Source organism: Manacus vitellinus, unplaced genomic scaffold (genome assembly GCF_001715985.3).
Source record: "Manacus vitellinus isolate BGI_N305 unplaced genomic scaffold, ASM171598v3 scaffold_26_pilon, whole genome shotgun sequence".
NCBI lineage: Eukaryota > Metazoa > Chordata > Aves > Passeriformes > Pipridae > Manacus > Manacus vitellinus.
Window position 1 is genome coordinate 752702 of NW_021939960.1, and position 14278 is coordinate 766979.

The window sequence follows — 14278 nt, forward strand, 5'->3', positions numbered from 1 at the left end:
GAATGAGATTTTTTTTTAATAATTATTTGTTATTGTTTTACACACTAGATCCATCTGCAGCAAAAAAAAGAATTTTGTGTGGAAGACTGTGTGTTAATTATGCTAAAACATGCACACTGATATAAAGACAAGGCAGTAAATTATGGCACTGTCCAAAATCATTACTTAAGTACAAATATTTGCTATTTGAAATAATTGTTTAGAAAGTGTATTTACATAATTTCTTAGCTGATCAAAGCTACCATTTTAATTAACAGGCACACTCTGCACACTGCATCCAACAGTCTCAAAGAATGAACCAAAAAGAACCTTCTGTGCATGATAACATATGAACTATTCCTTATAAGCTGAAACAAGTGACTCTGATGTTCAGCAATAATTACCTACTGTGGCAGTGAACATGACACAACATATTTTTTTAACTTGAAAACCACATGTATAATTTTGTATAATTTGTATAATCCTTCCATAAAAGAATGGACATATTTCAAAAGAGGAGTGGCTTGTGCTGCACACCCATGCAAGCAAAAAAAACCAATGGCCTTGACTTTGTTGCACCAGCACGTGCTGTCAGCTCTGCTTTGTGAGCAGGCATATTTTTCTGCCAAAGATGAGCTGGAATTCAGTCAGGATGGGCAGAACTTCGTGCCTCCACTCTTCAGGTCCCTGCACATGCACACCCACGGCAGCCAAGAACTTACAAGGACCCGGCCTCGACGTTGGGACCTCGGACGTAGAAGGGAACCCTGATATCGAACTCGTAGGGCATGGACTTCCCTTTCACCAGCCCAAACTGCCCAATATGATAACCATGGTCTGCTGTGTATATCAGGTACGTGTTGTCCAGTTCTCCTGTTTCAACCAACGTGTTGTAAATCTGGGGAAAAAAACAAAAAAAAATGCAAAACAAAACATGAAATTCATATCCATGTGGAATACCGGCTATCATTTTCTGCCTGTGAGTAACAAATAAATTACAACAGCCCAGGTTGGCACTGAGTTAGCACAATGAACCACTTCTCTGAATAATCCATAATCACATCTTAATTTTACTGGCTGAATATGGTGGTTATTGCAAGGCACACTTGTGTTTTCTCTTTTAACGTAGAACACATTAGCGTGCCACTCTCAAGTGTTTGGGTTCAGCATTTTGCATAAGAGCTGGCAAGATAGTGCTAAATACACACAGTAACAGAGATAAGAGTTTCAAGGTGCCATTTCTGAAATTTTCTCTCGACCTTTATCTTTTTCCTGCAGAAAACAATTTCAATAAAATGACAGCATTTGAAATCTCACACGTGTTTAAGCAACACTCGGTGATCTTGCCTTTGGATAAATGAGTCCCCATTATGCAGAATATTTGCACAATACCTTCCAGATAAATAACATCCAGTCATACTCTCTCAATATGGAGAATTAAGATGAGATTTAACTCTGTGGTTGCTCCTATAGATTTACAGGAGCATCTTTATGTGAAATGTATCCTCTTGAGCACCAAAGATCAATTTTTATGTGATGCTTTGCCTTGCAAAGGCAGGAAGGTGGTGAGGTACCACCAAGGCAGTGCCTCACACACACCCAGAACCCATCAGCACAGAAGAAAACAAACTCTGATGTTCTCGGTTTGGGGGTTTATTTTTGCTTCTTTTCCAGGTTGTTTCATTTGCGTTTTTTTGTTTGTTTGTGTGTGGTTGTGGTGGTTTTGTTGTTCTGTGTGAGGTACTTGGTTGTTTTTTCTTTTTAGTTTTGAAAGACTATCAGACACATATAATTCAGTGGAAAAGGTCAGGCTAACTTGGTAACTAGAACTAAAAAACAACCTAACTGATTTTGCCTGCAGTTAATCACCCAGAGTGAAACCATTTTACTGAATATAAAATCCAAACACCGTAGTAAAATCACCAATCTCCCTAATGCTGGTAATCTGAACAGGTTCATTAACATGAGACAGAGATCATACTTGCCTGAACCAGTAATTATAAGACATCAGTAACAAATTTATGCAATGCCACCCATATAATCTCATCTTTGCTTTACAGCATTCCACTTATTTTATATTCTACCATTTTTGAATAAGAATGCCAAGAGATAAGCAGTAAATTGCAACTCCTTTAAATCTGCCTTTTAAATCTGGAAAACCACTCTTAGGTTTTAGTGAATTCAGACATTTCTGTTGAAGACACTCAGTCTGCATTAAGAGATCTCATTGTTACCTAATGCAGACTTAATTAAATTTTTTTAATGTACCAACTTATCTATTTATTTATTTCCAAAATTTAACATCCTGGGCTGAGTTTACCATGAGATCATTCCATCATTACAGAGTTAGGACTTCGGTAACATCACTTTTTGCTGCTGTTGTTTTCTTCTCTCAGAAATTCAGTGTTACAGGATCAGAACAAGCACACATTTAGGTATTTACTTCCAACAGATTGTAGGATGATTCTTCTCTATCAGAAGGCACATTTTTAGGACATATGATATATATATTTTTTTTAAGGAGATCCCTTTCTCTTCCCCTCACTCAGCAGTGGCTCTGTGGCAACAAATCAGCTCACACCAACCACCTCATGGTACCTGTCTGTAGGAGATGAGGATCCTGATACATGGAATAAAGAACCAAAATTAGAAAACTGATGCAGTCCTCCTCCTCCTCCTTTCTCCCTTACCTTCATCTACAGGACAAGGTAGAGCTTAACTCAAGAAACAAGCACCTGTTTAGCAAAAAAACCAAAAAAGGGCACTGGTGATCTTACCATCTCCATGGAGTCATCCACAGACATGAGTGTCTGCAGGCGCTTTCTCTGCAGCATGTTAGTGAACTCCATGTGTATGGGCTTCATGGGACCAGTGTACCTCATGATCCAGTGCTTGTCTGGGTTTGGGGCATAGTTATAACTGGGAGTGCTAAGGAACAGAGAGAAAACCAGAATGCTTTAGCCAAGTAGAAAAAAAAAAGCCATAGTAATGAATATTAGTAATTTCTATTTGATCAACACCATAGGACTTAATCTCTGAGGTGCACAAGAAAATAATAGATTTACTTTGGAAGTGTCTTATACTTTCATGTTATGAAATATGGGAAAATGAAAACAACTCTGGGGGGAATAAAATCTACAAAAAGAGTAAATACACCTTTTTTTTGCAGTGACTTCAGACTAACATGGATACATCTCAAAGCCAGGAGACCAGCCTCAGAAGTTTGAAGGCCACAGGTATGATCAGGATGAAGAGTGTACTACAGAGCTCCTCCTCAGGTAACTGCTTTGCTTTCACTCTGTCCACATCAGCACCAAGTACTATGGCTTGGGCAAGCTGTTTAAAGACAACTATAGAACTTGCTGAAAAGGTTCTACTGTGTTCTTTAGCAGCTTTTTGGAATTTAGCATGACTGGTTACTTGAGTATTTTCACACTCATGCACCAGAGAGGCACAGGCACTCTGCCTACTGGTATCCAACTGCATGGGAGCAGCAGAAGTGGATGCACATGGATGTTAAAGACCTGCCAAGAAAAGCAGGGGTGAAGGGAAACAGGGTTGTATTTTGAAGACACATTACAGCCACCAAATCCTTGGTGATCATCAGAAACTTCAATTAAAGTCCCTGCAAAATCCCAAGAACTGGGTTCAATGTCCCCCTGAAATATCACTGCCCCTCCATGTTCTCATGGTCCTGGGACACCATTAAAGTGATAAGGAAAAACATAACTGATTGTCCATAGTTTCACACTGTTGGGAGTCCCAGCTATTGCTTTTCTCTGCACAATTATATGGCTCTAGGTCAGCTGAACCTAAATAAGGGTTTATTACCATGATGTCGACTCTCTGCATCATCAACTCCCTAAGAAGTTATATTATAGCTTACATTTGCAAGAAATATTATTTTTACCTACTATGTCTATCCCTTTAAAGTTTGCTATTACTTAAGGTTGAAAAACACCTTTTACAATTTCTTCACACCCTGGGCTCAGACACATTGCCTGCAGAGCCTAAAATATTAAAGATTACTTTTCCTAAGTAATTTGGTTAGGTTTCCTTCTTTCATTCAGAGCAATAAACTCATTCTATGCAAATGTACAAGCCCAGAGGGTGACACAGTAACACAGGAAAGAACAGCAGATACTCCATCACTTTCCTCTTAGCAACAACAGAATTTCCTGATACATTCAGCTCCTATTTGGCAAAATTCTACCCTTGATTTTGTGCATGCAACAGAGCAGCAGGGTAAGTTATGAAGATAAACAATAAGTTGAAACTTATCAAAATGCTGTGTTTCTAATATATCTTTGAATGTGACAGGTAGTCTTGAGAGATTTAATATAAATATGAAGCTAATAATCTGACAGTGAAATGCTTTATGCTGAAAGCCTCTGTTAGATGCTATCTGAAAAATGTGCATACATGGCAAGTGGAGGCTTCTTCATACAGGGAGGAAAGGGCTGGTGATTATTGTCTCTGCAATGTTAATAGTCTCTTGAATTTCAGAATGTTATTGTGGCCGATATAATGACATTGCTTCTTTGAAAATGCTGACAGTTATGGAAACTGTTGCTATGTGATGCCCAGAATGAATCAAAAATGCTTTGCAAATTCCTTTTCAGCTTACTTCGTGATTTCCTGCCTGATTTGAAACCTCCCACTACATAATCCAACCAAAGCCTGTGATTTTCTTTGATTACTACAAATGTAACCCTCTTATACTTAACAGATTTGTCTGTCTTACGGGGAAAATACCCAGATGTAACATTCCTAGAAGTTGGTTAAGATGACTCCTTCAAATGCAGCCAAAAGATAAGTCCCAATCAGACGGCATTTGACCTCAAAAAAGATGGGTGGGGAAATGTTGCAGTAACATTTCTGATCACTGCTGAGCTGCCCAGCTGTTGTGTTCTCTGCAGTTCACAGCACAAGCAGGAATAAAGGAAAACCAGCCCTGCAGCCCAGGGGTTTGCTCTGGGAATTATTTTCAAACACGACGATCTTGTTTAGAAGATGATGACTGGTAGTTTGTTTGTGTGAGATGTACATAAAATTCATATCCAAGAGAAAAATATAGTTTCTTAATCTACCAAGGTAATTTGTTTTTTTTTACAAACAAAATTTTTTTCCACTTTCTACGTAACTGTTATCATTGTAAGAAAAGTCACCTAAAATTAAAAAGGAAATAAAATTGTGTAATTACTTTATAATCAGGAGGATAAGCCTAGTTTGTGTGAACAATAAGACTTAAACCAGGAGCAAAACAAAAACAGATGTAGTCTGTATTTCTCACTGCTGGCCCTCCTCAAATCCTTCCACTGTTTTTCATTCAACTAGCAAGTAAATTAGTACAGACTGTTGCATGATAGATGATTATCATCTCCCAGATCCAAATGCCTTCTAAAGGAACCTAGTAATATAAGCCATGAGAAGTTGCTCACTGGTCATTTCTGTAATTTGCATTTCAAAGAACATCAATGAGCACAATATGGCAAACAAACATGAAATACTTCACTGCTGCAGATCTATGCCACAGATTCTCTTTGGGCACAGCAGAAAATAATGAAATATGTAATTCTAAGTTATGCAATAACCAGACAATAGAACACAGGAAGCTTTTTCCCTCAGATTTTATTTTAAATTAAGCAAAAAAGCTCAAATGGATTTCACTGGACTCTGGACTAGGCTTGAGCAGCTTTGGCCACCAACTGATTATTATTTCCATCAGTTCCCAGCTCCTTCACAAACCCAAAATAAGACAGAATTCCCCTTAAAAAGGGGGGGCAGCAGCACTTAGGGAGAAAGTTACAAATGCTGAACATCAATGAAGGCATGAAGCCAGGAATTAGAAAACTACTGCAATGTTTTCAGTCATGTCAAGAGGAGATTTGGGAGAACCACTCATTTATCTGCATGCAAGGAGACACCTGCAATGCAGCATTCCAGAGCTGTCCCTGTGCTAGAAACCAGAGCCATCTCAACGTGGAGCTTGTGAACATGTTGGTAACTCAGGAACCAGGTGAGAGTGCCTTTGGGATCCATTCCAGACCCTGCCCAGGGTCATGGACAGACAGACCTGCTTGTTCACAAACAGCCTGTCTGATCTGGGGCTGCAGTTGCTTTCTTTCCATATATGAAACAGGAGTAGTAAGTATTGCATAATACCTGATTTCTGCTAATACCCATAAAATAATATGGTTTGTACATAAGAATAGGGACATAGGAGTTTCTTCCCCTGAAGAGTTTACAGCCCAAGAACCAGATTTTGATCTCCCTGCTCAAAATAAAAACAGTGCCTTAATTCCCAAAGAGGTTGTAGCAATGTCCAATTAATTCTATAGCCATTCTCAAAATACTTGTACTGGTCTGAAGAGACACAAACAAACAAAAAAGTCTGGAAGCTCCTCTTATATATTTGTGACAAGGTTATGCCAAGAGTATTACAAAGAAAAACATTGTCACCCAGGATTTCCATACTCCAGAACCTGAAAATCAAAGGGGTTTGGTTTTTTTTTCTCCTTACATGTGTTGTGAGGCATTAGGAAAGAGATGTGAGTACTGAGGGGCTGAATCTTCAGGGCCATGAGGAGCAGCGTGGCTTATAACCATCAGCACGGGCCTGTGAGGATACATCTTCTTGGAGAGTCTGAAGAAGGTAATACTGTCATTGGTAATCAGATCAGTTAGATAATCCTGCAAGCAGAAGTAAAAGTGTAATGAGACACTTGAAAAGGAATTTCAAATTGGGGGGGGGGGGAGATGGGAAGGGGAGGTCTGAGGTATCATGAGAAACAGGGGGAAAAAGGAGCTACTTCACTCAGAAAGACAAGAGGAAGGAGTAAAAAAAAATAAAAATAAAACCAAATCCTTCTTTCTTCACTGCCTAGAAATATAAAAAGCAACAGCTTCTAGCTTTTCCTCAGAAATGAATGGCATTAAAGAAGATCAAATGGTACTCCTTCTTCCCAAAGTGGGTAATTACATTATGAAGATCACAATACTAAATACAATGACCAGGTATTAATAAAAAAAATAAAAAGAAAATCAGAGTCAGTATCTTCAAGGTGTGTAGTCCAACCATGCATCATAAAAGTGCTTTGAAAATATGAATGGCTTGATGTTCTTTTTTTTTAACCTCCCTCTGAACCAGAAGTCAGTAAAAGATGGTGGGTTAATTGGACCAAAAATTTCATTGAGTATTACAGTGACAATCTGATAGAGATATAACTATATATTGTTGAGAATTTAGAAAACTTCCTTTAGAAGAGCTGGACTATCTATTTTCTGAGAAGTATCATTATTATTTTTCTGATATCTGCAGAAGCTACAGGGATTGAAGACAGCATTTTTAATGACAAGCCACGTTCTCCTGCTTCACAGGAAAAATATAAAAGCTACAAAATGCTACAAATATAAATACCCCTCAAACACGAGTAGGATATGAAACTTCACCTTTAAAAAGCCAGACCAAAGCAAAACTGACTTCTGAACACGCTTTCAATACTTGAGACAATACTCAGAGCTGAGAGGGAACAATGAAGTGCTCTCAACAAGTGCTGTTCATCTTAAATGTGCCTCTTCTTTATCCTGGTCACTCTAAGTGTGTACCTCATCTTTGATTTAGCCATTTGGAGAGCACAGTTTTCCAACTTCATTTTGAAGATGAAGGTTTCCATGTGGTCAAAGTGAAAATCACTGCAAACCCACTGTTGAACAGGTCAAAAGACCAAACAGAAACATTTCAATTTGCTGATTTCTTACAGGTTTTTTTTTTTTTTAAAGCTCCTTTGAAAAGCTCCTTTAGAGGATGTAGCCATACAAAATTAAAATTCATGTAAAAATAGCTGACAGAAACTGAAAAAGAAAAATCAAAGTAGAATATATCCTGTAAGAAAATCTAAAAGAATTTTATTTTCAGGGCATAAGTGCTTAGCAGTCACTTTGGAGAGCCCAATAATCAGTAATGTTTTTTTCTAGTTTTCCACTGGCACATAATTAACTATATTAAGTAGATAGGACTAAATTATAATCTGATTATATTGTTCACTGCAGGAAAATTAAGTTTGCAGTAAAAATATGACAGGAAAGAAAGACAAACAGTTTTGTTTCAACTTCTGTTTGTTCATTTGAACTCCAGTGTTAACATCAACCAGTGCTGTTGCTCTGCACACTATCATCTGTTTATTACTGTAGCTATTATGCATGAATATGAAGATTATAAAAACATCTCTATTTTTATCAGCCTTTTTTTTTTTTTACTAAATTTGGTAAGAAAAACTACAACAAAGGAAGACCTAAATATTTTCAAGTGTTGCATACACAAAACAGAGCTGAGGATACTGGAACATAAAGCTTCCTGGTGACTCCTTGGTACAGTGGATGGAGATGGAGAACAGTGCCTATGGAATCACTTGCCTCACACCATTGCACATAAGATAAATTCCCACTATAACATTTTTGGTACACAGCTGCAAAGATTAGCTCTCTCTCATTCTTCATAGACCAGAAGGAAAATAAAAGATAAATAATTCTGTACAGCAGTTGCCCCTTCCCCTCAGCAGCTGGTGCTGGAAAAGGAAACCCTAGAAGGCTGCGAAATTTCATCTTTCAACACAAAGTACATTCAATTAAAAAAGGCAAATAGGGCAGAGGAAAGGGGAAATCACAGACAGGAAATCACAGATATCAACCATTTAAAGGAAATACTGACTGGGAACACAATGCTAATGAAACACAAACACGGAGCCAGGATTTGTGCCCCACAAGAGAAAGCAAACCAAATCCCTGTTAAACAAATACACATTACAAATCTCTTCAGAGTGAGTCTACTTCCTGTGTTATACCCTAAAACTAGAGCAGTTTATGGATAGATTTATTTACCTTCATACTTCAGAGTCACTTCAGCCCATTTTAGGGCTCCACTAAAGCTGGTTCCTTTGGGGAGGAACACTTTTGGCTGAAATAAATGTACTCCTGACTGCAAACAGGTGGTAGATGAGATAAGAAATGATACTGCACTTGACAATGACCATCAAGCCTTTCTCTAAGTTTGGTCAGGGTATACCATCCTTGAGAGGATATTAGGAAACATATGTATGGAAATATAAACACAACAGTTCAATTCTCCACTCATTCAGAATTATCCTAAGTTGTAGCAAGATCCCAGGAATTCTCCATCGCAGTGTGGCTGTGAAACAAGTTCCTTAAACTAAAAAGATGGGTCTAGCTGGAGGGAACTGGATTCTTATCTTATTAATGCTTGTGTAACTCCACTGAAGACAGAACAGATGAAAATCCGAGTCACACAACAATTAAAGTACAAAGCACAGAAATAGCTATGATGCAGCATTTAAATCCATTTTCACATCTTCAGCTCATAATACCTAATACAGTCTCAGGATATTTTGTTTGTTCCCATTGCTGCTAATGATGTTTTCAGTACCATGACCCTCCCAGAATGGAAGATAACATAACATCCAAACACCACTGCTGTTGGGGGTTGTAGATAATGTTACAGGTACCAGCTTTCAAGCACAAAAAGAATTCTCTGGTTAGACAGAAACCATAAAGTGCAGCTTTCTTGTGGTCATGTCCAAATGTGAATAGAAAGAAATCAGTAGGACCTACCCTGGAGTAGTCATATCCATGCTTCTCCTTCACTCCATTTCTACAGAGTGTGTAGTTGTAAAATCGAGAGTTTTTAAGTAATCCAACCCATTCTTTCCAACCAGGAGGCACATAGGAGCCATTGTATTCATTTAGGTACTTTCCAAAGAAAGCTAGGGGTAGAGAAAGCAGAAGTGTAGTAAGAAGGCATAACAGAAACACTCCAGAGACACCACATTTAACCAGATTCTTTCCTTTCTTCTTAGAACAACTTTATTCTCTCCATGACAATAGATTTAAGGTAAGAGATAAGTTCTCCTTCGGGTTTTTTTATTTATATCTCCATAATGCAGATCTTTTGATTTACAACCTGACTGTGCACACGAGAAACTGGACCACAATTACCACTGTACTTTCTTTAGTGCCTGATACATTTGGAGTGAGATGAACAAAACAGAGAATTCTTAAAATAGTGCCAGTTACCACATTATCTCATCCTACTCTGACCCCTCTGATTTAGCTCCATTTCTCATTTTGGTGACACTCACTCCAGCCATCTCCACCTCTGGAACTGGGAGAAGCAGTGAAGTCACTGACAGGAGGTTTGCTGGGGAGAAATGATGACAAATGAGGACCATAAATATGATGGGATTTTAAACTTGCTGCACAGAAGAAATGAAGCCTGTCTGGCAGAACAAGCAGAAAGAATTGATCCAACTCTGAACCAGATGGATTCCTACAGAACACAGGGCTGGTGTCTGAGCCATTCTCCAAGAAGAGCTTTGCTCTGTAAGCCACAAGTTTACAGACACAAATTATTTTCCAGAAAAGGGTTAAGAAAAGTTAAAAGCATCAGATTACTATGGAAAGAACACAAGCTCTCCAAAGAACGTGATGCTTTCACAGTCTTCAGAAAAAAATCAGTAATTTATAGGAACATATCTTTCAGCATTAGTTTGTTATTATGATATTATGTAATAAGTAGACAATTACAGGATAAATTATACTGGAAGACTCCATTCACCTACATAGTTTTTTTAAAGCTTAAAGGCAAAATTCTGCTCTTGGGTCTTCAGACTGCACCACAAGGCAGCACTGAAGTTTCTCAGATCTCAATTTTTGAATGGTCTGGCAATACAAGTTGGAATTATCACAGTGATCCTTACACTTGTTCCACTTGTCATTACAAACATTTTTAATCCAGAGGCACACACTGTCTGCAGCATCTCACACTGGCCACCTCTCAGTGAACTATCTGTGCTTCCATAAGGACAACACAAAGCTAAGATTCCACTCTCTGACTGAGATTAAACCTCATCACATAATCTATGAGATTTTAGCATACAATTCACAGTTCCCAGGTACTTAAATAGTATTTTTTAAGCTTGCAGCCTACAGTATCTGACACTGTACCTTCTTGTATGTATATAAATACAAGGAGCAATACTGTGCATAGAGCAGAACAGATTTTCAGCCAGTGAAAAAAGGGCCCCTGCCTCACTGAAGTAAACAGATTTATGTCTAGTTGTACCAGGTTGAATATCTGTCCAGAGACAGACTGAGAAACAGTGATATAAAACAGTATGTGAGAGAGCTCTGTATCATTACCTGATAGTGGGTTTTTTTGTAAAAAAAAGTGAGAAATATGATATTAGCAACATTGTAATATAGAGGAATGAAATTAAATAAATTTACAGGTAGTAAGTACACTGTACACTGAACGTCCATAAGATCCAAAGAGTGCCTAGGCAGAATGCAAAATCTATTTTAAATCACCCTTCTCAACAAATTTTAATGTATTCAATTAACGTGTAAGGTGAGGCACGAGAAAGTGAATGTTTCAGACTGTTTGAAGTGGTTTAAAGTGATGAAAGTGCTGACAAAATTAAGATCTGTATCACAGTAGATGAGGAGGGCACATCTATTGGTACATAATGAATAAATTCTTTGAAATTACATTGTGCTTTAAAAATATTTTGCAGATGAGTCACTTACAAAAGGGTTCTCCAACCAAGCAACCTAATCAAGCAGCAATGAACACAACAAGATCTACTCCACTCCAGATGAAAACTATCACATTACTTAGGGACTGCATTCACACAATATATACACTTTTTGCTGAAGATTTTGCTTTATGAACAGCTTCTAATTTTTAAAGAACGACAGGCAACTCACAGAGCTTATGGGTAAAAAACCAACACAGGTGATGCACATTTCTTTTCTTGTCTAGTGACACAGAACCCAGGATTGAAACACTGCCCACTGTCTCAGAGCAGGGGTGCACGAGGCAGCCCAAAGCCACCCGTGCCCCACCCAACACATGACAGCCAAACTGAGAGATATTTGCCCTCCCTGCTCACAAGAACCAATCCACTCTCCAAAAAAACACGGGAGCTCTGGTTGAGCTGGCTGAAGCCCTCAGGAAACAGGTATTCTGTAAAGAATTCCTTCCCTGTTGTTCTGCACAGGCATTAAAGGAAAGCCTGGTGGAAGTTCCTCCCCCCACCTTTTCCACACACCCTCCCCACTGTACACCCAGCATGTCTTTATATCCTTGCATGGATGTCACAGCACTTTAAATAATTTCCTCTGCTATTTCCAATCTTTCATTTCAAATCTTTTTCTTCTTTCCCTCCTCCTCTGTTATTAAAAAATTTTTAAATGCCATTCCTCTGCAGTACGAAATATTGGGTTACAACAAAGCTCTCTTGATGCTGAGCCAAGATTTTCATTTTGCATTATAACGTTCTCTGTAACACAATTTTTCCCCCTCATCAGATTAGCTGACCAGAGACAGCTGCTCTCTGGAGTACAAATGCCTTTGGTACATCCAGTTTCAAACTGCTCCAAGATTTCATTAGCAAACATTCACAGAGGCTGCTGTTTGATATGCTCAGCTGTGTTCCTATAGCCAGCTGATGGTTAAAAAACATGCAGCTATTTTGAATAAACCCATTAAGAACAGATTTACTTTAAATGCCATGCAACACGGTTTTTCCTACGACTACAAAAAACAGGATACACACAAATGGAGTCCTTTGTACACTGTTACCACTTCCTCAAGGGTTCATAACCCTCTGAGATCCTTTTTCTCAGGGTCCTGCCCTTCAATGATAAGCACCTACAAAAAACTCTTTGGTACGAAGTGGAATTTTTACAAGAGGTTTTCTTTTTTAAACTGTTCCTGCACGGAAAAAAGTGGAACACAAAAGAATTTTCCCCATGCTTTCAATTAATACAAAGGTCTGCTCTGAATGTAACACAACCACAGAAATATCAAGACCATAAAAAGCAGATCTAGCAGACTGTCAAATGTAGTGTAAAAGCACAAAGGGGACACCAAGGCATAATTTATGAAAATGTTCAAGCTGGTTGTACTGTCTGTCATATCATCTACTAAACTACAGGTTTGGGGTTTTTTTTAAACACTAATTCACTTCCTAATACCTACCCAAAAATACTTAACACAGCTAAAATGCCTCTAACAAAGGATACTCACAAAGCTCTCCATTAAACTGAAAACCAAGATCATTTGCCATGCATCAGTAAAATGAAGTTCATCCCTCTTTATTCCCTACAGACTGTCCAGCACTGGGAGATGGATATAACAGACCATTTTCAGTTCTCAAACTAGAAACAGGAATGCAGTGGAAGTCAGAGATTCACCAGTGCAAAACTGCCAGATCAGACTCAGACACAGAACTTCAGTCTTTCATTGTTTCCTTGATGTGGCAGCTCTGATTCTGACCACAGTTAGTCCTCCACAGATAATTTGTGTGACAGTATTTACATTCAGAGCATTTACGTTCTTTTTAAATAAAGTAAGAAGGAAATTAAAAAAAAAGGAATGTGTGAGAGGAGTACTGGCACCCACTTCCTGACAGCAACACGTTACCTTTGGTGGGAGGCAGAGAATGACACAGCTCTTGCCCTAGTAAAGCCAAGGCAAGGTATGTACTAGAAAAACAAACTCCACAGAGCAAGGTTAGCCTGGTTTCTGGGAGATCCAGTCACCCTCTCACCTGTGAGATCACTGAGAAGACAAAGCCAGGCCCTTCGTGGTGGTACATTCTTGGAGGACAAGAAAAAAGCAGCACAGACTGAAACAAGTGAGAGTCAGCCTGGATGAAAAGAAAAACTTCTTCACAGGGAGGAGTCAAAGAGTGAAAGGGGTCCTCGGAAACACTGTGCAACTCCAATCCTTGGTGTTTTCCAGGCTAGACTGGGTAAAGCCCTCGTGGCCTGGGGCAGGCTTTGAGCAGGTGATAGAAATGAGACTTTTCCAACCTGAATTAGCCTGTGACCCTATGATGGACTAGATGACTTACAAGGCCCACCTTCAGTTGAATATACACAGTTCCAGGATTTTAGTATTTAGGAATGTATTTGTGAACATTCATGCTCTCATAACAATTCCTGAAGATGAGAAAAAGTAAAATTTGGCTTTTTGTTACTCCTGGACAGTAAGCTCAGTATTTTTACCACACATTCCTCCTTCCCAGACTCATCTCTTCATACCCTTCACGCTGCATCCACCTATCAGCTCCCCATGAAATTGCACTTACCATCATGACTGTGAAGTTAAACTCATTTTAAGCTATTAACCCACCATATTTAAACATGAATGCTGTGCATTAAGTACTTTAAAAATATATTTAGAGCACTGCTTTTCTGACCTATTTCAACAGCAAAC

General features: G+C 38.6%; 1 protein-coding gene across 2 annotated transcripts in view; it reads right to left on the minus strand.

Annotated features, from left to right (window-relative positions):
* SULF2 (sulfatase 2) overlaps window positions 1–14278 on the minus strand; it is a 116444-nt gene that overhangs the window by 29754 nt on the left and 72412 nt on the right. For both annotated transcript variants that reach the window (XM_029960353.1, XM_018073902.2), the window contains 4 exons: window positions 9607–9758; window positions 6503–6672; window positions 2757–2907; window positions 702–877 (listed from right to left, as the gene is read on the minus strand). In XM_029960353.1, coding sequence (XP_029816213.1) covers window positions 702–877; window positions 2757–2907; window positions 6503–6672; window positions 9607–9758 — 649 coding nt within the window. The remainder of the gene's footprint in view (window positions 1–701; window positions 878–2756; window positions 2908–6502; window positions 6673–9606; window positions 9759–14278) is intronic.